The following is a 26,610-nucleotide window of genomic DNA, read 5'->3' on the forward strand; positions in this document are numbered from 1 at the left end:
AACAGTTCAAATAGATCAGATGCCCTCCAAGCCAAATAATGCTCCCTCCTCAGAGAAGGGATAAAAAACTTCTTCCTCCTTTCCTTCCAGAAGTCTTAGACACAGTCCTAGTTTTATGATTTTACCATCTGGTAATTTCCCAGTTAGACCAGCCATCAAAAGGCCGTTAAGTGATTAGAGATTAATTGTTCTAGCTAACAGGCCTTGGGGCCCTGAGGCACTAGCTTCCTTGCTAGCAAAGGTATTTTCCCAGTTTCATAGTTAGTAAAACATTCCAGAGAAAGACTCATTTTAACACAAACCTGTAATGAGAGATTCAGTAACAAGCAGTAAAAGGTAAAACCATGGGTAAAGGTTAATTATGCAAGCGTGCCCTGGCCTGTGACACCCCTGGGGAAGGGAACCCCCATGGCATCCACTTTTGCTCTGCCTCCACCTTCCCACTTCGTCCCCCGGGTAACTGGGTGTGGTCAGATAGGAAGGCGCTGGCAAAGTCCTGGGAGGGGCAAGTCCCCGGCTCTCCCCTGTTGCCATGCTGCCTCTGAAGGGAGAAGGCGGGAGAAGGCAACAGCAGGCAGGCCCAAGGGCAAAGCCTCCGGCCGCTAAAAGGGCCAGAAAAAGAAGCCTCACAGGGCCCAGTGCTCTGCCGGGGAACCTCTGTCTTGGCAGGGCCGTGATTTGAGCCACTGCCCTATCACCCAGCCATCCTGGCTGGGGTCAGATCTCACAAGCCTGGGCACACAGTGTGGACGCAGAGAATTCCTGAGCCCTGGCCCCTTCCCTCCTGGGATTACGTCCTGTGGGGTCTTGTAGGTAAACCTGTTTAAAATGGAGAACCAAAAGAAGGAATTAAACAAGCTGTAGGCCACAGTTTCACTCACCAATAAACTCCTGGACTGGCTCGCCAAATATGTTACTGGATTTTGTCTAGGTTGTTGGCTATGCTGCAGAAATGAATTTCAAGAGCGTGTCAGGTGAGCTAGGCCAGTAATTTATTCAGGCAGGGAGGGATGAGAAATCGGAGAAAATAGCAGGTCATGGTCCCAGGTAGAGAGGAAGGGGCTGAAAAGCAATAAGGAGGGCTGATTTACAGACTACAATTCCCCATGACAGATCCCCAGGTAAACTCGTGTAGTGACCCAAGTGGGGTGAAGGCAGCCAGAGTTTACCATTTTGATTATTTCTCCCACCAATCTCTGAGGAGGGCCCAATGATAAAGTCCTTGGGGAATATCCAGGGCTTCTCCTGGCTTCTGGAGGAAGTCTTCTTCTGAGAGGCAGAATCTTGGGGAGGGTCTTCCAGCAGCCATCCTGGCGTGACTGATGTCCACGTGGACTTCTTGCCAGGTTCCACATCCGTCTATTGATTCCCTGTCTTACTAGCCTGCTTCACAATGGCTTTTTAAAACACCATCATATATATGCACTCGTTCCCTATTATGTTATAAATAATTATCTATCTATCTATACACACACATATACATATAGTCATATATTTAGGTACTTTCAAATTAAAATAAACCTTGCAATACAAATTGAAGCAGCTTAATTTTTTTATAAATTCATGATTATTTCATTAGTGGGACTTACCGGGTAGACAGCGTGCACCCAAATTATTAGTGGTTTAACGTGTACTATTAAATTATTGTTCTGAAAAATATTTTACCAATTTACTAAGTGGGTGAGAATATGTTCATTTCACATCAGCCTGGCCAAATGAATTTTATCTTAAAACAAAATCTTTGCCCATTTTGTAGATGAACGATGATACCTTGTCATCCTAATGTCCACTTATTCGATTACTAGGGAGGCTGAATAGCTCTTTCCTTCTTTTATTAGCAGAGAATCAAATTGCAGATAGAATAACAGCTAGTTTGGGAGTTACACCTTTTAGACTGGCTTTTATGAGTAAGCTTTATCATATCTGAATGTTCTAATCATAGTTTGCTGAATATTCTGGCACACTTCTTTTAAGGGATTCAGACAGAATCCAAGACAGAGCATGTAATCATAAATGCAGTGTCCTAAGAAAAATAAATGTCAGATAATTATTTTGCACGGTTTAGCGTGCAGTTCCATAATTTAGGAGAACTGAACAAAAATCTCCTTATTTAGTTCATTTAACAAAGATTTACTGCATACTAGGTCACTGTTCTAGATATGGACCATCACAAAAAAGTCAGCCTTAGCCCTGCCTGCGTGGAGCTTGCATTCCAGGGCAGGGTGTAGGTAAACATAAGGAAAAATAAAATAATTTTAAAATGTAAAGTGTTAAAAGAAATCAAACGGGGTGTGGGGGGTATATGGGAACCTCTTATATTTTTTAATGTAACATTTTTTGTGATCTATGTATCTTAAAAAAAATACAATTAAAAAAATGATGGGGGTGGGGAGTGGGGTATGGGAACCTCTTATTATTATTTTTTTTAATCCCCACCTCCACCCCTGCTTGTGGCTTTTTGCTTCCTATCTGCTCTCTGTGTCCATTCGCTGTGCACTCTTTTTTGATTTTTTTTCACTCCACAGCGCTGGAGGGCTGGGCAGCTCTCCATGGCACCCTGGCCAGCAGCTCTCCGCAGTGTGCGGGCAAGCCTGCCTTCACAAGGAGGCCCCGGGATGCAAACCCAGGGCCTCGCATATGGTAGACGGGAGCCCACCTGATGGAGCCACAGCCGCTTCCCCCTCTTATGTCTTTTAATGTAACATTTTGTGTGATCTATTAACTTTTAAAAAAAGAATTAAAAAATAAAATAAGATTAAAAAAGAAAACTGTGGCAATTTAAAAAAGAAATCAAACAAGAAGCTAGAGACAAATGGAAATGGAACCAGTTTCCTACTTTGGGTAAGACGATCAGGGATGATTCCTCCAAGGTGACATTAAGCTAAAACCTAAAGGAGGAGAAGGAGCTGCCTGTGGGAAGAGCTAGGGCAAGGTGGAGGTGGGGAGAAAGCATTCTACGGAGTTAGCACAGCATGTTCAAGATCTCTGGGTGGGCAAGGGCTTGGTGTGTTCAAGAAAGTGAAAGAAGCTCCATTGTGGCCACCCGATAGCTCTGGAGAAGGATAGGATTGTTTGGAGGCAGAGTATTCTAAATTAATGGGGAGCCCATTCGAGGGCATTGGCCAAGGGAATGATGCAATTCTATACGCATGTAAGGAAGGGCATACAGTGTTGCTGTGTGGAGAACGGGTGAAGGTGGGGCAAGAGAGCAGGTGGAGTGCCCAGGTAAGAAAACTTGCAGCAATCCAGGTGACAGATGACAGCAGCTTAAGCTAAGGAGCTGGAGAGGCATGGTGGCCGGATCCTCTCCACAGGATCTGTATTGTAGGGCCATGAATTTACTCTGCTGTCTTTAAACACTCCCTTACTCCCCCAGCCAAGCCTGCTTGGAATGGGACTGTCTCCTCTTCAGAGAGGAAGGCGGAGGTTGCTCTGCGGGGTCACCTCCTACACTGAGGTCTTCTTCTCTCTCACGTCTCAGCACAGTGGGTAGGTGTGTCTGACCAGGCAGGATTCAGGTTCAGATTAGAACCTGACCCTACAGCCCCCGCTCTAGGAGCTTTCCCAGACATCCTATTCCACCAGCTGTGGTGGGAAATAAAGCCACAGTTAAGTCACTAGACAAATTCAGTCCTAGCTTCCATCCTGCCGATGGCGAGAGGGCCATTCTTCATTCTCCGGGATCTCCCTCAAAAAGCGAGAACCCCAGAGGTACTTACTTAGTCAAAATGAGTTGGTTCTGATTACAAGCTCGGCTTTGGTGAGGCTGGTGCAGGAAACCTGGAGTGCCAGCTCACAGGTCGAAGGGTGGGCTGCAGAGCCCAGAGTGAGGTGGGTGAAGTGGGGGTGGCTGTTAGGTGCAGCAATGCTTACTCCACACACAGGAGGTGGGGTTCCCAGTTATAACTCTTGGGAGATGGATGCTTTCATTGACAGTTAAACAGTTATTTCTCCTGGAGAACCCCAAGGTGCAAGGCAGTGGGTGAGGATGGGGTGCAGCCTCCGTGGTCTGTTCTAAGTGCTATTGAGCCTGGCTCATCAGTTCCATCTATTTTACTCCCTTCCACCTCCACCGCCCATCCCCCCATCATGGAGGAGCTCTTCCTCAGGGCCAGTACTGTACATTACTGACAACTGAGCAACCTTAGGACCAGCCCAGCCCATCGGAAGTATTGTAACTACTTGAAATCTCAAAGGGAAAGGGTCAGGACTTCTGATTTAGCAAGGAACCCCTGCGTTCCCTTGCCTATCTGCCCACTTCCTCTCTAGCAACCTTCAAATTCCACCCACCAGTGGATCAATGGCAAGACAGAGCTCCTAACCCTAGCCAAGCTGAGAAAGAGCTGCTGGGCCCAACTGCCACCCACCTAAAAGGCCTCAAGATATTTCAGTTTTACTTATGATGTGAAAGCTATGGAATCTGGTGACCAGAAATTCAGGAATGACTCCCAGTTCTCCATGTCTGCTGACCAGACAAGTGATTTCATAGGCTAACACAGGGATTACAGGGGGGGTGTCAGGTGTAGCAGGAGGATGTGGACATATGTTTTGGGCATTTAAAGTTTTTTTCAAAATGCTCAAATAGAAGCTCTGGGGATCAAGTTCAAGAGAAGAGGGGGAGAGTGAGGTAAGAGATTTGGGAACGATCTGCATATTTTTTGTAGTTGAGTCACAAATGTGGATGAGCTTGATGGGGGAGAAGAGAGCTGAGATGGAACCCAGGACCACAATCACTTAGATGCAAGGCTGCAAAGAGACTGAGAAGGAGCCCTCTCAGTAGAAAGAAGACCGAGTCCTTCCGGGAACCCAAAGGGAGAGAAAATTTCAAGGAGACATTTGTTCAGCCTGTCCAAAACAGAGGTGACATAGGCAAGGGCTGAGGTCGGTCTTGAATTTTTCAGCTCTTCAGGTCTGTTTTGGTGTGTATTGACCAAGGTCAGATGATCAGATCACATTTCCTTCCAATAATTTGTGCTTGGAGTTGTATTACATTAGACTCTTATTAGCACAGTAGTGGCCATCTCCTCCCATGCAGCAATTGGTATAACTAAGGTCTTTTCACCACATGTTATTTTGCCGATTTTATCAGAAGCTAAAAGAAGCAAACTCCAGTAGTTACTGTCCTCCTTTTTGGCTTTTGCTGCTTAAATACAGCACAGGACAGGACCTTTTGAGTTCAGCGTGTCTATTTGTGTGTCAGAGATGACTCATTTCTCCCACTATTTTTTATTAGAATACTATGAAAGGTTCTGTCAAACATCATGATATGAAATCACTTGGTTTTCCCTTGGCTTGAGCTTATCTTTTATGTATTTAGTCCACTTCTTTTCTCATTAGTTTGAGATTATGAAAATCGTTCTACTTGGTGCCAATGTGGTCATAAGCAGAAATGCAAATGCAGGCGCTAAAATCAAGTATCAGTCCTTAGAAGACAATTCGGAATATGCTTACATTTAAAACTTTAGCTTATTGAGCTGAATATATAAAACTTAAAACATTCTCCTAGAGTCCACACAGAAAATCGTGCACAGATGTTTTTAGCAGCATTATTCACAGTAGCCAAAAGGTGGAAACAACCCAAAGGACCCTCAATGCATGCATGGATAGACAAATATGGTGTAACCATGCAATGGAATATTACCCAGACATAAAAAGGAATGAAGTACTGATGTAGGCTATATGGACGAACCTTGAAAACATGCTAAGCCAGTCACAAAAGACCACATTCTATATGATTCCATCCCTATCCAAGCCCAGAATAGGGAAATCTAGAGTGAGAGAAAGTACATTAGTGGTTGCTGAAGGATGGAGGATGGAGAGGGCTGGGGATGGGGTGTGACAGTTAAAGGACATAGGACTTCCCCTTGGGGTGGTGAAAATACACTAAAATTGACTATGATGATGGTGGCACATCTCTGTGAATAGACTAAAATCCACTGATTTGTACATGTTAAATGGATGAATTATATGGTATCCATCAGCCAAAGAGGTACTGATGTAAAGTACCAGAAATCTGTTGGCTTTTATAAAGGGTATTTATTTGGGGTAAAAGCTTACACTTTCAAGGTCCTAAAGAATCCAACCCAAGGTTACTTTTCTCACCAAAATTTGTTGCCATGTGTTGAACCGAGATGGCGGGCGATGTCCGTGAGGGTTCAGCCTTCCTGTCTCTCTTAAGGCTCCGTGGGCCCAGCTTCCTCCGATCTCAGCTGCAGGCTGGAGGGCTTGATTCTTTCTGGGCCTTCTCAGCTGCTCAGGGCTCTAGTCTCTTCAGTTGCAAACTATCCGGCGAATGGGTCAGCTCTCTCTGGAGCCCCAGGCTCAAGTTCTCTCCTCTGCCATGTCTTTGGAGCGCTCTATTCCCATGTGTCTTCTGTGTCCCCCTTCAGTGAGTGTCCATTTATAGAGCCTACCCCAGGGTCAGGGACTCAACCCCGCACGATGGGGTCGAATCCAGCCCTAACCTCAACGTGACTTTATCAAAGACATCTCGGCTGACTCTAATACAACCAAAGGGCATCACACCCAGAGGATCAGATTAACTTACAAACATGATCTCTTTGGGGGGTTCATAAATTATCTCAAACTGCCATATGTGGCCTATGAATTATGTCTCAAGAAAGCGATTTTTAAAAATCCTCCTGGAGACCCCTGTAAAAAAGACACCTGTTGACTCAAGTTTCAGAAACACAGCCAGGGAGCTTAAGCCAGTGGCACGGCCACCCCTCCTTTCAGACCTTGGCTTTATCTTCAAGTTCTTCTCTCAGAGTCTTCCAAGGAAGAAGGCTTGAGCTGGGAGCCTGTGAGGAGCGACCACATCAGGAGGGCTTGGCAAACAGCAGGGACAGACCCGTGATGACTCCCAGATATTCGGTTTTAGAGCTTCTGTCATCTCTTTCCATCTTTTCTCACCAAATACCGTGGAGCATCTTTGAGATTGAGATAGGACGGGCTAACTTTTTGTTTCATCCATAATACCCAGTCTAGGGCCAGATGTCAACAGACAATGGTTAAGACTTCTTTAACTTAATACACACACAACACTTGGTATTACTCGAGGAAAGAGGAGAAAGGCCTGCCCGAGGGTTATTGTCACCTAGAGGTAGGCAGCTGCATTTAAGAAGGCCTGCCTTCTTCATCAGGTGGGAAGAGCAGCGGCAGCGAAACTTGGAAGTAGGTTGGATGTGCTTTCTTTCAGCCCCATAAGAAAGAACATTTTCGAACTGCACTTTTCTTCCCATTGATTTTCCTGAGAAATCGTGGTCTGGGGACGTGAAAGTCTTCAGAGCTCTGTATGGATATTTCCTCTTCCGTCTGGGCATATGATAGGAGTGCACTCCCTCCCAAGGCTCCTGGCTTATTTGGGCTGATGGAACATGAGCAAAAGGGCCATGTGTCATTTCTAGGAAGAAGCCTTTGAGAGTTGGGCCAGACTCTGCAGGTGGCCCTCCTCCTTCTCCAGGGCCGGGGACATTCAGGTGGTGTCCTTGCCGGAAAATGGTACGAACTCAAGCCCCCTACTGAGTCATGCAACTCGAGAGAACCTTTGCTTTTTTAAGGTATTAGGATTTGGGACATGACTTTAACCTTGATTTTTTTCCCTATTAGGAAAGATTGTTGAAAGGAGGGTCTAAGCCAGACAAAAAAATGTAGAAAGTGGATCCAGCCAGCACAGAACTAGATGTTATGTTAGTAAGAATTACTAAGATATACAGCACTTTGCACAGATCATTTCTTGTCTTTTTCTTAGTGTCCTTGTGTCCAGTGACTCTCCCCCGCTTCCAGGCCAGCTCTTTCTGCTCAGGGTCAGCTCCTTGCTCCATTTAGAATTTGCCTCTAATCTAGCCCTTATCACGTCATGCTACGATTTAAGACATCACCTGTCTTCTTAGGAAATTATCCTCTTCATCTTTGTGTACCCGCTCTCCAGCGCCCACAGTCTGCCCTATCGGATGCATTAAGAATGTCATAATGCTTCCTTGAAGAAGCTGAGAAATAAAAGAAGTGGCAAGTGCCAGGTGACAAGCTACTAAATTGCAATGAGGATTCAAATTTAAAACTTCTTTTTTTAAATCCATTTTTTTGGCTACAAATTCCTTAAACACACAACCCACCCAAAGTGTGCAATCAACAGTATCTGGTGTAATCACAGAGTTGTACCTTCGTCACTTCAACCAATATTAGGGTGTCAGACCTAAGCCTCTTGGAGTCACCTTCCACCACGTAAGCTATCCTTTCCGGGGCTGCCGTCAGGGAGCTGGGCGGGAGCTCTCCGCCGGCCTGACACTGACAGCTGGGCGGTGGTGTGGTTCAATAGAAACAGTGTCACAGAGCCTCGACGTCAGACCAGGCCATTCTGTGACCCGGGACTGGCCACAAGACAGTGCTGTCATCTCGTGGGAACGCAGACAAAACCACCGCTTTTAAATAAGATTAAGAGCCCGGAAGACGGAGGCACGCCCTCCGCGGGACAGCACCCAGCCCGGGGCAGGCGCCGCTCCCTCCCGCCTCCCCCAGGACCTGCCCAAGTCCCCTGACAGACGCCAGCAGCTCGTCCCGGGACGCCGCGCGCTCCCGGCGGTGGGCGGAGGCGCGCAGGCACGGTCCCGGCAGGCGTGCCCCCGGCGGCTTTGCTGCGGGCGTGCACAGAGGCAGAAAGGGACGCTCCCCGAGCGGAGGCCCCGGGCCCCGGGCGCGCGGCGGGCAGGAGCCTGCGCCCCGGGGACCGCGAGCTGCCCTGGGCCCGAGCACTTTCCAGAACCCTCCACGCCCCACCCCTCCCGGGCCCGGCCCTGCCGACCCGGAGGCTGGAGTTTGCTGCCTCACACACGTGCTGCTTTCCCAGCAGATCTTCTGGGCTACCGAAAACAACCTTCGGGCCCAGGAACGCTTTGCAAGCGCGGAGGCCGCGGGGTGAACCCGGCGCCGCGGGGCTCCGGGGGAGAAGGAGGCGGGGCCAGGGCGCAGCGAGTGACGTCGGGGCGGGCCAATCGGCACGGGGGCGTCGGCCGCGGGGCCCAATGGAAGGCGAGCAGGGCCGGGCGCCGGCTGGGGGCGGGGCTTGGCGCTGGAGGGGCGGGGCTCGGCGGCCTTGGGCTCCTCCGGCTCGCCCCGCCGCCTCCGGGCAGGCGGCCAGGCTGAGTCACCCCGGCCCGGGCCCGCTGCCCGCCGACCGACCGCCGGCTGCCGACCCCCGAAGCCGCGTCCACAAGGCCGCGGAGAAGCGGAGGCTGCGCTGAAAACCTTCGCAGGTGTCACTGGCCGCGGAAGTGCGCGCTCTTTAGTTTGCTCCAAAATGGGTCTTGGTTTTCCGGCAGAAGTTACTTGGTCGAAGGTTACAGAAAATCCCCCTGACCGCCCAGCACCGGCTGTGTAGACCCGATGCCGGGTCCCTGCCTCCGGATGCCGACTGCGTAGACCCGCCTCTCCCCGCGCCGCCGGCTGGGTAGACCTGGCCCAGCGCCCTGGCAAGGCCTCCGCTGACCCAGCCCCTGAGGCTGCTCCCGCTGCTCGGGAGTCGCCGCACCACGCGGGGCAGACCGAGAGACACCCCAAAAATCCGGGGCCCCGAAAATGGTCAGACCTGCGCCTAGCCTGGCAGGAAGGCTGTGATCGTGGGGTGAGTTTTTGTTTGTTTTTGTTTTTAAATCCCCTTTGGATTGTGAACTACCGTTTTTAATTTTTTCTTTTTTTAAAAATTAAATTTTATTTTTTGTCTTTTTGTGAGCTACTTTTTGCAAGGCCTCCTCCCCGACCTTTGTTAAGGAGAAGCAAAATAACGAAAGCAAACAGGTGGCAGCCGCTGCAGAGGACTCTCACTGCTTATGCTCTGCGAAGCACCTGGCCGTTTACAAGGTGGGAGCTGCAGTGTGATCTGGGAAAACCCAGGTGCATGACAGTTGACGAGATTCAAGAGTGCTCTGACAGGGGATTCCAGTCCCAAAAGACCGACTCTTAAGAATGGGACTTTTGACAATCTCGGTTGACCGAGTCCCCTTCTCTGAGGCCGACGTTCTCCTCTGAAACGCTTCCTGCTCTCATTTTCTGGTGGATTTTAAAAATTTGTTTATTTGTTTTGTTTTCTTTAACGTTACCTCCCAGCCCCACAAGTTCCTCTAACTTCGGGACCTGAGAACCTAGCCTCTCAGGTGGGACTGCCCCTGATTACCGTGCGCCTTTTGTTTCTTACAGGATTCAGCGATTTCCCAGGCACCATGAAGATTCCCTGGGTAGAACCTGCCATTTTCCTTAGCGCATTCGCGATGACTCTGACCTCGCCGCTCACCACGCAGTACGTGTATAGGAGAATATGGGAAGAAACAAGCAACTACAGTATCGCTATTGATAGCAATATTTCTCAGTGTGAAAAAAACAAAAGCAGCCCAATTTTTGTATTGCAGGAGGTAAGAAATTTTACATTTTTAAATGAAAGAGGACACTGGACAGACTGTGCAGTGGCCTCTCAAGGGTCACCACAAAACTCTTCAGCCCCAAACCGAGTGCCCTTGCCCGGTCCCCATCCTGCCTGGAGTCTCTGGAGCCTTTGCTCTGCCTCTTCTCCTTCACATCCCCTCCTCGTTCCGTGGCCCTGGCTGTCCCCTCCCTCTGGAAGCTCCAGAGCAGTCATGCTGCCTCTGTGCTTGTCTCCCTGCCGTCCCCCAAATCTCCTCCTCTGGAGGTCTCTCCCGAGCTCCCTTTTGTTTTTGTTTTTTTTCTTTTCTTTCATATCTCCCAAGCTCCTTTCTTAGACCTTGCTTCTCCCTTCTATACTTTCTGCCTCTCCTTGAGCACACTTTACCCTGGCTTTGACTAAACACATCTAGACGAATGATTTCTGCTCTTTATATTCAGTGACTCAATCAACAGATATTTCTTTAGCGCCTACTATGTGCCAGGCACTTTTCTACTCCCTGGAGATAAGCCGTGAGAAAACACAATAGTTTGTCTTTAGGGTACTTAGAAGAGTCAAGGGGGAAAAAAAGGTTAAAATCATCTATATGAGAAATAAAGCAGGGAGGGGGGCTAGGGAAGGGCAGGGGACTGGGGGGGAGAGGAGAATGAGACTTTAAGCACAGAGGGCAGAGAAGATCTTTTAGGGGTGACGTTTGGGCAAGGACCAGAAGTGGTCTTCATTGCTTTTGTTACAGGTGCCAGTTACTTCCGGCCTCCACTTGCATAGCCTCTCACTCAGACTGAACAATCCAAAGCCAAACTTGTGGTCAGCTCGCCCCACAGTTTCTCTTTCTTGCAAATGGAGCAGGCTCCCCGGGGCTCTCTGGCCAGGCGGCCCCCAGGCCCACGGATGTGTCTTCTCACTTTGACTGGACGGTAGGCGGAGCCCTAAAGATTTTATTTCCCCAGGACTTTTGTCCTTCTGGGGCAGGTCATCTGATGTGAATCTTCATCACTGGCCTGCCCAGTGCAAAAGCCTAGTTTCTCTGCATTCCAGCTTCTCTCTAGAAGTAGAGAGAAGTAGCCCCACATCTAAGAAGGCTTCCCCAAAACCTTTCCAGGCCTCCCCCGTACACCAAATGCCATCTCTGTACCTGTCCTTAGAACTGCTGTGTTTTCATTTTTCAAATTTGACCTAGCCTGGCTCTTACTCTTCTGAGCTCCTGCTTCCTGGACCCTTATTTGTCTTCTCACTAAATGACCGCTATAAATTTCTTAACTGGATATTATTGTTACCCTTCTTTTATAGGTGGGGAAACTGAGTTAAGAGGTTAAGACCTGGACTTATAGTCACATACCAAGGAAGTAGCAAAGTTGGCAAGAATTGCCTCCAGTACAAGAGCTGGCTTTGTCCTCACACAGCACGACACCGTGCACTGGGCAGGTGCTCTGTCTACACTTACTGAATCGGTTCAAATCATCTTCACGGGGCTTTCTGACACAGTGCAAAGAGAGTAGTAGGTAGTCCTCGCTTTGAGGAGCTGGCATCCTTTTAGGGCATGAGGGGACCTATAGATGAAAAATCAAGATGACAAGCCTCACAGGAGAGCTAAGTGCTGAGCAGCCAGAATCACCAGCGAGTCCCCTAGCAGTTGAGGGGTGCAGAGGCCACGGACAGCTGGGATGGACAGTCAGGGAAGACTTTTTGGAAATGGAACCTTTGAAAACAGCTTAGGAGGAGGAAATAGTAGACTGAGGCAAGTAAAATGGCAGGGAGAACAGGGAAGTAAAAGTGACTGAGGTTAAAAAAAAAAAGGGACTGAAGTTAAAGAGTATCTTGCCTGTTTTGGAAAGAACCTGCCGCGGGTCACAGCGATGGTGGTGGATGAAAAGGGCCAGAGTCAGAGAGCCTTAAACATTATCCTGAGGAATTTGACAATATCTTACAGACACTGAACACCTGGGAAGGCTTTTGAACAGGGAGGAGATATGGGCAAGGCTTTTAGAAGGAATGATCTTAGGGCCGAGTTGGGTTGGATCGGCCTTTTGGATCAGTTGGAACAGAGGCTGTGTACATCATGAAAACAAACAGACTTTCCTGTTTGACTAAAAGTGTCATTGGCCTCACTGTTGCTCATCTATGGTTGAAACAAAATAAAAGAAAACCATGACAATAACAAACTTCGTCTCAGTCTTACAGGGTTCCTACCAGCTAGATGGAATCCCATTTCCAGTTCAGGGCCCATTTCCTTTTTTGCCCCGGCCACTTGTTACTGGAGAGAACCTCAGAGTGCGCTTGCCCAAAACCACTGCTTGCCAAACGAAAGTGAAAGCTGGACTAAGGCCGATTGGCGTGAGCTGCCTGGTGGGACGCAATGAAACGTGGTGCTTCCCTTCTCTTGCTCCCCTCCTCTCGGTCCCCTGTCACTGCATCTGCATGAACCAGTTTTATGGCTCCAGAAAAGAGGCTTTCACTGAAGAGCGTGAGCCCAGGGCCCGTGTTTGTCACAGGGCAGGGAGTGGGGCAGCTTACGAGCGCCTCTGTCATCTGTGCTGTCAAATCAGCTCTGACGCCCAGGTTTGGGGGAGCAGCTGTGTGAGGAGGTATGGCGTGGAGAGCACTCACTTTTGCTTTCAGGACCCTGAAGATGCTTAGCCCGATGTGACAGAGCTTTGCCTTCTCCCTCTCCAACCCCCAGGTTTTGTTCATTTACAGCAGGAGGTATCTCACCCGCTACCCTCGTCCCAGTGCGAGGCCGCAAGAGAGATCTGCACCCAGAATCCCCACCCCCACTGTCTTCCACACACAAACTAGACTTCTGAACCTGGGACTCTTTCCCGCAGGAATATTTTGTGGGGACGAAAGAGTGGCGGCTGCTTCCTCATCACCAGAGAAGAGTTTGATGGGAATTCAAGTCCTCTTCCCATCGTCCCTGAGCGCTTCTCCTCAGTGGGAGACAGCTGAGGCCTGACTGGGAGAGGAGTCCGAGGAGTAGAGGAAGTCGTGAAGCTGGTCACGGGGGAAGGTTCTAGTGCTTCCCCCGGTGTCCCCTCAGGCCTATCCTTGCTGGAATGAGGCCTGGCCGCTTGGCACAGCCCCTGGTCTTACTCATTTCCTCATTGCTGTGGGAGGAATTGTCTTGGAACTGAGTATTTCTGGGTAGCCGTGCTGACGTCAAGGTGCTTAGAGTGAGGTCGTGTGGGGCAGAGGCTGAAAGAAATTGGGGGGCTGTGGCCCAAGAACAGGAGAAGAGGGCCTCCCCTCCTCGTTGGTCTCCCTTCCAGAGTGTTTCCTCCCAGGCAGCTCAGTGGGCTCACAGCGGTCTGTGTTTGATTCTTTTTTTAGATTTATTGTATTTATTCCTCCCCCCGCCCCGCCCCGTTGTCTGCTCTGTGTCAAATTCCCTGTGTGTTTTTCTGCATCCGCTGGCATTATCAGGTGGCACTGGGAATCTGCGTCTCTTTTCTGTTGTGTCATCTTGCTGCATCAGCTCTCCGTGGGGGGGGGCACTCCTGGGTGGGCTGCGCTTTCTTCAAGCAGGGCAGCTCTCCATTCGGGGCGCACTCCTTGCGTGTGGGACACCCCTACGTGGGGGCGCTCCTGCGTGGCACGGCACTCCTTGCTCATGGCAGCACTGAGCATGGGCCAGCTCACCACACGGGTCAGGAGGCCCTGGGGATCGAACCCTGGACCGTCCATATGGTCGGCGGACGCTCTTATCAGTCGAGCTGCATCCGCTTCCCGGTATTAGATTCTGTGTCTCTCCTTCCCCGGCACCCTTGGAGCAGTCCCCCACCCCCCTTCACCCCCTTACGGGCTGACTCCTGCCCTTCTGGAAGCTTGAGGGGCCCTAGGGGGTGGGCATGGCCCCATCTCTGCCACCCAGCGCTGAGAAGCCCCGCCGCACAGAGCAATGGTTTCATTTTGAAGATTTTCTCAGTTTTAAAAATTGCTTAGTTGTTTTTCCATCTACTGTTTTTGAATTGGATGAATCCTCGAGAGAACATGCTGGCCTAGACGTAGGTGCCGCTTCGCAGGCTGGGGACTAGAAACCCCACCCCCACTGGGGATGGGGCGTGGGGCCAACACGGCTTGGCCCTTGGGACAGAGCGGCTTTCTTTTTTTTAACAAATCATTTTTATTGATAAATATTAATAAGGCATAAATCTGCCCAAAGTGTACAATCAGTGGTGTTTGGTATAATCACACAGTTGTGCGTTCATCACTTCTGTCATTATTAGAGCATTCTCATTATTCCTATAATAATAATAATAAAGAAAAAAAAAAAACAGACAAACCCAAAAAACCTCACCACCCCCTCGGTCTCTCTATGCTTCCCCTGCCATACATAGCTGCTATTCTGTTTCTGTCTCTCAAGTTTATTTGTATTTATATTTTGTAAAAACAGTCTAATTTATGCAACATCACCTACATTCGTGTTTCACTTGAGGTTCCACTATGCTGCACAGTCCCATGTTACAGGTTTCAGCTTTCCTTCTAGAAATGGACATGACCTTAGACTTTCCCTTTCAACCACGGTCATACCCATATGACATTTCTACTTCCCAGGAGGCCCACCGGGCTCTGCAGCCCTTCATTCAGGCCCCCTGCCAGGACGCGCTCCCTGCTCAGCGACTTGACGAGAATTCTCTACCCGCAGAGCCCAAGGGCCAGGGCTTCCTGTTCCCCTGAGCTCGTTTCTCTCAACACCCAGCTCTGCTGCGTGGGCTCTGGCCACTTGCTCACTAAAAGAAGCTTAAGGTTTATGGTCTGCCCTTGTAAGCGTATAAATGAGAGAGATCATACTGGGTGAGTCTCCAATAAAAATGAATGAGTGAATGAACAAACGAATGAATGATTTTTTTCAGTTCAGAATTTTTTTCTTGTCACCCTCCAAAAGAACAAGTGTGTGCAAGAAGACAGTTCATATTGTGAAAATGGGTTGGACTTCTTTCTGTTTTACCATATTTATTTATCCTTCCTACATCACAAATACACACATGTATTAGAATGCAAGGTAATATCTATTTCAGGATATAGATATAATAAACTGAGCCATCTCACTTATATTTAACATTGTGAAAGTCTCTGTATGGATAAGGTCTTATTTTTCAGCCCATTTGGGTTGGAAGTATATATACTCATATAAATAACTTAATATTGATCTATCCTACTATTCAAAGCTTCACATTTTCTTAACCCTGTGTTATAAAGTACACCTATACAGTTCTCTTGGGCAATGAGATTAATCTCTAAAGGATTCTTTAATAAGATGGCAGGGCTTCACTAAGGAATGAAGAGGTGGGGAATTCTAGCATTTTCATTGACTTTTGGGAGGAAGGAATTCTTAAATGCCTTAGGCTCCCTCCTTGCTAAATGATTTGTTCATTTTGAAGTGTGAAATGAACAATTGGAGTCTGTGCTCTTTAGGCTTCTTTTAAGATTGGCACTTCTGCTACTGGCGAGGAGCAGTTTAGAGGAAATCCAAAAGATCACGAAGTTGCTCTTGCTCAGGACTTTATTTGCAGACTTTCGAACAGCTAAAACAATCCATTGTTACCAGCAGAGTCTCACTAAGGAAATATGACATGGAATATTTTCTACTCCATTGGGACTGATGTTTGTATTTTAGCCTCTGAAACTATGACATCTTTAAAATTGACACAGTTTTCCTAAAATTATTCCTGTCTCAGTACAATGACATTCTGTTCAATCTTGACTGAAAAATGGCATTTTTTTAACTTTGATTTTTCCCATCTACCCTTATGTAATATGTAATTATAATTCTCCAGAGTTTAAGATATACTCAATTTGTTTCTTCTTTCGCAACTGTAATTTATGATTGAAATATGCTTTAAATTTATCTTAGTTAAAATCTGCATTTTATAAAATGGATTACAGAGGTAGAGGGTGGTCTAGGTTCAAGTTGGGTGAGAAATGGTAAAAAGAAGAGACAGGACTTGGGTGGAGGGGAGGGAAAGGGACGGAGGGAGCCAAAATTGGAGCATCGTGTTGAGAAGCTGATCAAAAGAGAACTGTTCCCTTTCTTTCTTTGTTTACTTTGTAAACATTTACTTGATGGCCACTATGTGTGCAGGAGATACAGTGATGTACTCGGGTCTCATGTAGTAAAAATGAAATAGCTACAATTTGTGGAGCACCAACTATGTGCCAGGGCCTGGCACCCGGGTCATTTTTATATTTAACCTTCATGACAGCCAGTGAGGCCGGGCTTGTTGTTACCCCTAATTGTCAGATGAAGCAGCTGTAGAGAGAAACAGTTTGGTCAAGGTCACATGCAGCGGGTGAGTTACAGGGGCTCTATTTTGCCTGATCAGTCATTCGGTTGATAAATATCTATTGAGTGCCTGTTGCATGCCAAACTCTGCTCTTGGAGCTGCTGACACTGTGATTATAAAGACAGTTCCCACCGTCCTGGTGCTCAGGTATGAGGAGCAGAGACACTAAAAGATCATGTGATGTCAAGTAGTGGTGCGTCTCTAAAGGCTAATACGGCAGGGTAAGGGATAGCCTGTTGGGTTGGGACCAGTGGGTTGCTTTGGGCCTAGGGACTGTTCCTAGAAGGCCCCTCGGAGCAGGTGACATTTCAACTGAGGAAGCAAGCTGAGCTTGGGCAGAGGGTAGGAATGGCACACAGCCCAGATGCCAGCGCGGTGGGAGTCCTCTGACCGAGTCAGAGGATAGCAGGAGGACATGAGGCCAGAGAAGGGGAGCTGGACCATGTTGGGCCGTGTGCACCAGCCGTGGCGAGCAGTTTGGCTTCCTTCCTGTGGCAGGAAAGCCACTGGGGGGTTCCAAGCGGCAGAGCAACGTGAGCCAATTTGTGTTTTTAAAAGATCATTCTAGTTGCTGCACAGAGACCAGAGTCATCTGACTCCAGAGCTCGGGCTCTTGAGCACTACCTGAAAGAAGTACAACTCGGGGAAGGCTGATTGCCACGGTCAGGATTTAAAGTGTATCTGAGAAGGCTCAGACGACGGAGGTGACATCTGTTGGGAATTTCAGAGGAAGTAAGTGGGGTGATGCTGAAGAGTTAGGCTGGGCCACGTGTCCGAGCCTCGACGCGGGGTGCAGTGGGTGACCTTCATGAAAGGCTATCAAGTAGGTCACAGCCATGCCGATAGCGAGCTTCAGCCGGATGCTCCCACCTTCGATGCATATGGTTTGCAAAGTGGGAAGACGGGAAGTTATATTCTGAATCCAATAAAGAGACCAGTTAGATGCCAGAGTAGCCCAGGTGAGCCCTAAGGAGAGTCCTCGCGTGGAAGGAGCTGTGGGGCCCCGGGAAGGTCCTCGATGGGACATGGGACTGCACCGGCGGCGGGGGACGGAGGGAATGCAAGAAACAACAGGGGCGATGACGGAAACGTTGAGGCTGAGTGACTAGAGCATTTCCTGACACATGGAATTGCTTGAGTTACACAAGTGCGGAAAGAAAAAACTAGACTCACTATGAATTAATTCCATACTTGATATTTTTGCAGGACATCAGGTGTTTCAGGTGCTCTCTAGATATTACACAGATAAAGCTTTTAAAGATGAGCCTAGTATTTCCGGTAATAAAAATGGCACGTGCTCTTTATATTAAATTTGGAAAATACAGAGAAGTAGCAAGCAGGGAACGTTTTTAAATCGTGCAAAGTTCTTTGCATCAAGTAACTAGCACAACCCTCATTACACTTCCGGTCCTCTGGCCTCGTTTTGGCACTCAGGGAAGTCGCGGCATCTTGCCCAGCTCACGGCCTCCTGCCGTCTTCAGTCCATGAAGGCTCCTCTTGAGACTTTTATTTTTGGATTTCCTTTTTTCCCCCTCTATTTTCTTTTTAAATGTTACATTAAAAAAAATATGAGGTCCCCATATACCACCCCCCTCCTCACCCCACTCCTCCCACATCAACAACCTCTTTCATCATCGTGGGAAATTCATTGCATTTGGTGAATACATTTTGGAGCACTGCTGCACCACATGGATAATGGTTTACATTGTAGTTTACACTCTCCCCCTGTCCACCCAGTGGGCCATGGCAGGACATTCAGTGTCCAGCATCTGTCCTTGCAGTACCACCCAGGACTACTCCAAGTCCTGAAAATGTCCCCACATCATATCTCTTTTTCCCTCTCCCTACCCTCAGCAGCTACCGTGGTCACTTTCTCCACATCAAGGCTACAGTTTCTTCCCTTACTAAGTACAATAGTTCCATAGTAGAATATCAGTAAGTTCAGTCTAATCCATACTCTATTCCTCCAGCCTGTGGAATCTAAACCCCCTCTTAATATAGAGGTGGAGTGGACATCACCATCCCAGGATTTCCTTTTATTTAGCAGGAAAGGAATTCGTTTCTCACTTATCTGTTTGAGAAGATGGGCATGTAGCCTTTACCTTGCCCTCTACCCTCCTTTAGAGCAGATAAGAAGCAGTGTCACCGGAAGGGGTGTGGCCCTTGCTTTAGAACGTGCCAACTGTTCATGGTGAAAAGAAAAATTATCTGATCAGTCCCGAGGCCACGGGGTCCTTGGGGATTTTTCCCATGGGTCCCCTATGTAAGACAGATGCTCTGGGGGACCAACCTAAGGGGAAAGACGGATGCACGCCAGTATGCACGTTTTCCTCTTGGGGGGTTAAAGTCTCACCTTGGTGCTTGAATATTCTGAGTGTGGATGACTCCATTACCTCTTTTATAAATTATTACTTTTCTTTTTTTTGGAGGTACCAGCAGGGATTGAACCCAGTGGGAAGCAGACGCTCAACCACTGAGCTACATCCACTCCCTACATTACCTCTTTTTTTTTTTAAGATTTATTTATTTATTTATTTCTCTCTCCTCCCCCCCCCCACCCCGGTTGTCTGTTCTCTGTGTCTATTTGCTGCATCTTCTTTGTCTGCTTCTGTTGTTGTCAGCGGCATGGGAATCTGTGTTTCTTTTTGTTGCATCATCTTGTTGTGTCAGCTCTCCGTGTGTGTGGCACCATTCCTGGGCAGGCTGCACTTTCTTTCGCGCTGGGCGGCTCCCCTTACAGGGCACACTCCTTGCATGTGGGGCTCCCCTATGCGGGGGACACCCCTGTGTGGCACGGCACTCCTTGCGCGCATCAGCACTGCGCATGGGCCAGCTCCACACGGGTCAAGGAGGCCCTGGGTTTGAACCGCGGACCTCCTGTGTGGTAGACGGACGCCCTAACCACTGGGCCAAGTCCACCGCCCCTACATTACCTCTTGATATCTGCTTTGCGAAGCAGGTGAATATTTAAGCTCTCCCTGGCCTCTGCACCACAGATTCTCCAACTTTGACTTAAGGGCCACGTTTGGAGAGGGGTATACTGTGATGTTTTAAAATATGTTGTATAAATCTCTGTAAACACACTTTTCTCTTATTTATTTGCAGGAAATCCAGAAAAAAGTGTCCCTTTTTAATCTGCAGATGACCATAAGTGGGTTAATCCCTGGCCTGGTGTCTACATTCATACTTTTGTCTAATAGTGATCACCAAGGAAGAAAGCTCCCTTTGGTCTCGTCTTCCGTTGGCACCCTTGCCTCCAGCGTTTGGCTCTGTTTGCTTTCCTATTTTGCCTTACCATACCAGCTGTTGATTGCATCTGCCTTCCTTAGTGCACTCTGTGGCAATTATACTACATTTTTTGGAGGCTGCGTTGCCTATATAGTTGATCAATGTAAAGATGAGAAGCAGAAAACAATTCGAATAGCTGTACTTGACTTCTTACTTGGAGTTGTTACTGGGTTAACTGGACTGTCTTCTGGCTATTTTATTAGAGAACTAGGTTTTGAGTGGTCATTTTTAATTATTTCTCTGGCTGTTGCAGTCAACTTGATCTATATTTTATTTTTTCTTGGCAATCCAAAGAAAGAATCTTCATCTGAGAATGTTCCCATATCATGTTGTGAAAGCTTTAAAAGCCTCTTTCACAGAACTTACATGCTGTTCAAAAATTCTTCCGGTAAGCGACAGCGTTTGCTCTGTTGGTTACTTTTTACAATGACCACTTATTTTTTCGTGGTAATTGGCGTTTCCCCAATTTTTATTCTTTATGAATTGGATTCACCGCTCTGCTGGAATGAAGTTTTTATAGGTTATGGATCAGCTTTGGGCAGTGTCTCCTTTTTAAGTAGTTTTCTAGGAATATGGCTTTTTTCGTACTGTATGGATGATATTCATATGGCCTTCATTGGAATTGTGACCACCATGACCGGGATGGCTCTGACCGCTTTTGCCAGGACAACACTCATGATGCTTTTGGGTGAGTTAAAAATGTGGCTTTACTATTAACCACTTATTTGATGTTTATATCAAATGAATTTAGTCGTCACATGAGAAACTTTATTACAATAACACTTTCTATTTAACCTGTACTCATTCAAGTAATTTGGCGAAAGGTAGTTTGTCAGAAGCTGTAATAATAAGCTGAAAGCCAATTTGCTTTAAAAAGAATCAATTCACTGAATAACCACAATTTTCCAAATGTGCATATTTGCCAAAATTGTGTTATTAGGAAACTTTGTCTTATGAATAATTCTTTAATATAGCTTTTGTCAAACTGAACATTTCTGATAATGTGACTAAGAAGATTTCTTTCAATAAATATATTTGGGACAATTATATTAAGTATACTCATAAAGATTTATAAGAATAATAAATTCATATTCATTGAAGAAATTTTAGAAGAAAATTCTTTAAAAAGAGGTTTTGCAAATTGGTCATTTCATGAATTGGCTTTTGAAGAATTGCTTTTTGGCGAATTGGTCTCCTTCCCTGACCACCTATCTCGTAGCATTTTTGTAGGGCTTGCATGAGACACTGCCTTTGAAGAGCCGTGTGGACTGTCAAGTGGCACCTTAGCAAAGGTCCAGTCTAGTCTTTTCCACCGTGCAGGTGCTAACCCCTTCCCACCTTGCAGGGAGGCAGAGTGATCAAGGGAATTGGGCCTGATTTCTATCTATAGCACTAGGTGATCTTGGGCAAGTTAATTGCTCTGAGCCTCAACTTGGAGTCAGGTGTCTCTGAATTAGGAACACCCAAGTCAGAGGGCCACAATGAATATTAGAAGAGATACCTGTCATGCACTTGGTATAATTCCTAGGATTCCGTAAACAGAGTCCTCCCTTTCCCCCACAGGGTTGTCAAGGCCAAGTAAGTTGATATATGTGCAAAGTCTTTAAAAACCTTAAAGTGCTATTCAAATGTGGCATATACTCTTTGGTCATGTGGTAAAAATGCTACTGACTATTCAGGGTCGGAATTCAACGCCAATGGCAGTTTGTGTTCATGAAGCTATATAGCCACAAAGATTAGCAAACATGTTGATAAAAAAATCAGTTTATCAATAAAGGGAATGCTAACACTAAGAATCCCAAGTCTGAAAAAGCAAATCACAACTTGCTAACTAACAATCACAACTTGCTAAACAAAAGTTACTATAATAATTAATGGAAATTGGCAGCTCAGTCTAAACTGGCAGATTATATAGATCTATACCTAAAACTTATATCAACTCTTGTTCTTATTACAGAATAAGAATTCTAGATTGGATTAAGCTTAAACTAACCAGTCTACACTGTAATTTTTAAAATAGAATTCTACAGTTAATGAATCAATCTTTCAATGCAATGAGTTTAGGTGCTAGTAGAAATGAAATATTTGACAGAGAGAAAATGTTTCCCCTTTAAAACTGACCACCAGTCTTCTTGCTTAGCCAATGATTTCCACCGTCTCTCTCACAGTGCGGCTGCCGTTCCTTTTTACCGCCGTTCCGCTCTCTGTTGTACGCTCCATGTTGTCGAAAGTGGTTCCTTCTACTGAACAAGGTGAGTTTAATTTGCTTAAGAAATAGAATGAATCTACAATCTGTGCCAACTCAAATCTATGTTCCATCAATCCTTGATTCTTCAGAATACTCTATCACCTTTTTTTCTGCTGGGAGCTCCTTTTTTTTTTTTTTTAAGATTTATTTTATTTCTTTCTCTCCCCTTCCCCCCATTGTCTGCTCTCTGTATTGATTCACTGTGTGTTCTTCTGAGTCCCCTTACACCCTTGGTGGCACCAGGAAACTAGGTCATCTTGCTGTGTCAGCTCTCCATGTGTGCGGCGCCACTCCTGGGAGGGCTGCACTTTTTTCACACGGGGCAGCTCTCTTTGCAGGGCTCACTCCTTGCGCATGGAACACCCCTGCGCAGGAGTGCCCCTGCATGGTACAGTACTCCTTGCGCACGGCAGCTCTGCACATGGGCCAGCTCATCACACGGGTCAGGAGGCCCTGGGGATCAAACCCTGGACCCCTCCTGTGGTAGGTGGATGCTCTATCAGCTGAGCCATGTTTGCTTCTCTGGGAGCTCCTTTTGGACAAAGCGTTAGCACTATGTTAGGAAGAGCCTGTGCCCAGGCATGGTGGTCCCTGTCTGGGCCCTCATGCTCCAGGGCTCATCTGGCCTGCCCCACCCAAGAGGAGAGGAGAGCGCAGGCCCACAGGGACCCACACCTTTCTCCTAGATGCCCGATGGCTCTAGGCTTTCTTCCAGCAAGTGCCTGGAGGATCCCCTTCCTCAAATCCTTTCTCCCAGGGATGCTGCCCCTTTGGGGTAGCCAAGGGGGTTCTTTACCGGAGGGGCTGGGCAGAGCCTGGGCTTGCAGAGTGGGCGTCCACACCACACGTGAAAGACCCTTTCTGAGCAGGATGGAGCCAGGGGTAGAACAGAAGGAGGGTGGGCTACAGGCTGGGGACAGGGCCGAGGGCCGGCTCGCCCAGTGCTGTCTTGTTCCCACACAGAATGCTAGAAAAGTCAGAATTCCAAATGGATGCCTGGCCTTCCAGCTCATTAAGAAAGGTGTATATCTCAAAAAGGGGAGGCAGAACATACCATAGTTAAAGTTTCATTAGCCAGAATGATTAACTTTTGAATACTTAGAATATAGTAATATGCAGGCCTCCAGTTGTATTCTTACTCTTACAAATGTCTGAGCTGGCCCCTAATCGGGGTCCCAGATGGAAACAGGATCCTCTTCAGCCAGTTCAAAGAAAGAGACTTGAACGAATGGTCATTAGAGAGGAATGGAGCAGGGTTAGGGAAATAACCAGAGAGGGATGGCCCCGAATCAGGAGGGAGCTGAGAAGACACACGGTCCTTCTCTTCCTAAATCCCACTGAGCAGATGCAGCAGGAAGTTGGACCAGCAATGAAGTCCAAGTTCTATAGGGTGGGGGTCAGCCCCCCAAGCATGGACGATCAAACAGTTGAGAGGCAAGCAGGAAAAAGCCAGCACAGAAGGAAAACACCAATTACATTTCTTGTTAGAACTTGTTACTAGCTAGATATCTAATATGGCATTGTCCTCCTCCCTCTGCATAGTATATGAAGATTATTAGACTTTGGAGCTTTTATTTCATGTTTTAGCCTGGTACAAATGTTCACATTTAATTATTTATGAAGAACAAATAATTATGCTATTGTATTTATGCCAGTTTTTTCAACACTGGGGAAGACTGCATAATTCAATAAATTAAAAACTTGCATTTCTTGATTCTTTTCTCCTCATAAGATGTAAGTGTATGTTAACATAGCTGTTCACAGATGAAGTGATGATGATGGCGTTGAAAACCATTTAGGAATATGAAAACTGGTGATTATAGTATGTAAAAATCTATCTGCTTCTGTGGGTTATGCAATATGGCAATGCGTTCTTAGATATGATACCAAAGGCACAATGGACAAAAGAAAAAAATAAACTAGACTTCATCAAGATTAAAACTTTTGTGCTTCCAAGGGACACCGTTAAGAAAATGAAGAGACAGCCCACAGAATGGGAGAAAATATTTGCAAATCATATATCTGATAAAGAACTTGTATCCAGAATATATATGAGTCTTAAAACTCAGCAATTAGAAAAACACCCCAGTTTAAGAAAAGGGGCAAAGAATTGAAATGGACATTTCTCCAAAGAGGATCTACAAATGGCCAATAAACACATGAGGCACTCAACAGCATTAGCCATTAGGACAGTGCAAATCAAAACCACAATGAGATGCCATGTCAGGAATCCACCAGGATAGCTGAAATTCAAAAGTCAGAGCATAACAAGTGTTGGTGTGGATGTGGAGAAATTGGAGACTTCATGGAGTGTTGATGGGAATACAAAATGATGCAGTCACTTTGCAAAACAATTTGGCAGATCCTCAAAAAGTTAGAGTTACCATGTGACTCAGTAATTCCATTCAATGTTATGAAAACATCTGTCCACACAAAGTCCTGGACACGAATATTCGTAGCAGCATTATTCACAAAGCCAAAAGGTGGAAACAACCCAGATGTCCACCAGCTGATGAGCGGGTAAATAAAACGTGGTCTCTCCACATAATGGAATATTATTCAGCCATGAAAAGGAATGAAGTGCTGATCCATGCTACAGCGTGGACGAACCTGGAAAGCATTGCGATAAATCAAAGAAGCCAGACACTAAAGGCCACCTATTGTCAATTCCATTCATAGGAAATGCCCAGAAGAGGCAATCCATAGAGACAGAGGGTAGAAGAGTGGTTACCTAGGGGTGGGAGCAGGGTGGGGGAGGGGTGACTGCTGATGGGTGCAGGGTTTCTTCTTAGGTTGATGAAAATGTTCTAAAATTAGGTGGTGGTGATGGTTTCCCAGCTCTGTGAAGGCACTAAGACCCACTGAATTGTACACTTCAAAAGAGTGAGTTTTAGGGTATGCAAATTTTATCTCAAAAAGCTGTTATTTAAAAAAAAAAAAAAAAAGGAAACATATACCTGTTTTGTTTTTTTTGGAAAGTACCAGGTATTGAACCTGGGACGTTGTACATGTGAAGCAGGCACTCAACCACTGAGCTGCACCCTCTCCCCACCTGTTTTGCCTTGGGGCTAAAATAGACTTGTCAGAATGTACATTTTATTTTTGTTTATATTTAGTTTTGTTTATAAAAGTTTTTAAAGAGGCATTCCTTCTTTTAAATATAGTGACTTTTTAAATGTTTCACTTACATTTCGGCATTTCTTATTCATAATTGCCATAACTTCATAATTCTTTTAATCTAGGATAGTATAATTACTTTGTACTTAACTGCAAGCTATGAAATCCTTTGGAGGTGTTGAAATTTCCAAAACTAAATGTATTCCCACCCTTCATTAATTTTTTAAAAATGCCTCTTTTTGTGACATTCTTAAGCACTTTAATCAGAGGAGAGGGGAAATGCTGCCAGGGCTTTCACATGCTTCTCACTATCTGTGTTGTCCTACATAAGAAAGGTGAGAAAATGGAATTTTGGTAATTATGTTGAAATCTCTGGGTTCTAACAACTGAAACTCATGACTAAAGCCACCCTGCATGAACTATTTTATCTCATCATCAGTCTTACACTCCTTGTGATAACAAATTGGAACACAGTTAAAACAGACTTAATTTTTTGAGGTCTATTGGATTAAAAAAAAACTTTTTTTTCTATTTGTTATGTAATCCTATTTGTCTCTGGCAACTACTGAATATGTTTAACTGCTCAGAAAAGTTCTGCAACAAACTGGATCTACCGGTAATAATAGCGTGATTGTTTGTGTCAGAGCAGATGGTGACCTATTTCTCATTAAGAATGGATTAATGTCATATGACAGGACTAGAGCTATGCGGTCTGCCCTCCACTGTTATGACTGCAGCAAGCGATCCAGAAATAAAACAACATAACATAGGTGGACCAGTAGAAGAACTTCCTCCCAATTAAACTGACATAAAGTAGTATCATAAATCATGGAGACATTAAGTCTACATGCTACTTGATGAGTGAGAACTGGCTCTTAAATTAAGCTTTGATTCATTAGTTTGACAAATATTTATTAAATGTCTACCTTGTGCTGGGACAGCTGGGCCCTGGGGATGGAGCAGCAAACCAAGCAGATATGCACTTGGCATTGACAAACCGTTCATTTTAGTTAAAGGAAGGTACATAAATGATCATGCAACGTTTGACAGAGATAGGTTTATGCTTTATGAAGGCATCCCAATTATTCAATGAAGGATTTGAAGTAACATATGAGAATCTATATAACAATGCAAACATTTGAATAGATAAAAATCAATATGCAGTCTAAAAGATCAAGAACATGGGGAGGGAAAGCGGATGTGGCTCAGGCAATTGACTCCCGCCTACCACATGGGAGGTCCCAGGTTAGTTTCCCAGTGCCTCC

The 26,610-nt window shown here is 46.3% G+C and overlaps 1 protein-coding gene across 3 annotated transcripts in view; it reads left to right on the forward strand.

Moving 5' to 3' along the window:
• SLC46A3 (solute carrier family 46 member 3) overlaps positions 1–26,610 on the forward strand; it is a 41,878-nt gene that overhangs the window by 9,948 nt on the left and 5,320 nt on the right. Inside the window, exons 1-4 of one of the 3 annotated variants that reach the window (XM_071208170.1) lie at positions 9,085–9,619; positions 10,192–10,403; positions 19,798–20,668; positions 22,149–22,232. In XM_071208170.1, the coding sequence (XP_071064271.1) occupies positions 10,215–10,403; positions 19,798–20,668; positions 22,149–22,232 (1,144 nt within the window). In that variant the 5' untranslated portion in view covers positions 9,085–9,619; positions 10,192–10,214. Of the gene's footprint in view, positions 1–9,084; positions 9,856–10,191; positions 10,404–19,797; positions 20,669–22,148; positions 22,233–26,610 lie in introns of those variants that run through there. The other 2 variants (XM_004458535.5, XM_004458537.3) reach the window with 2 other exon arrangements.

Source organism: Dasypus novemcinctus, chromosome 15 (assembly GCF_030445035.2).
Source record: "Dasypus novemcinctus isolate mDasNov1 chromosome 15, mDasNov1.1.hap2, whole genome shotgun sequence".
In the NCBI taxonomy this organism is placed as follows: domain Eukaryota; kingdom Metazoa; phylum Chordata; class Mammalia; order Cingulata; family Dasypodidae; genus Dasypus; species Dasypus novemcinctus.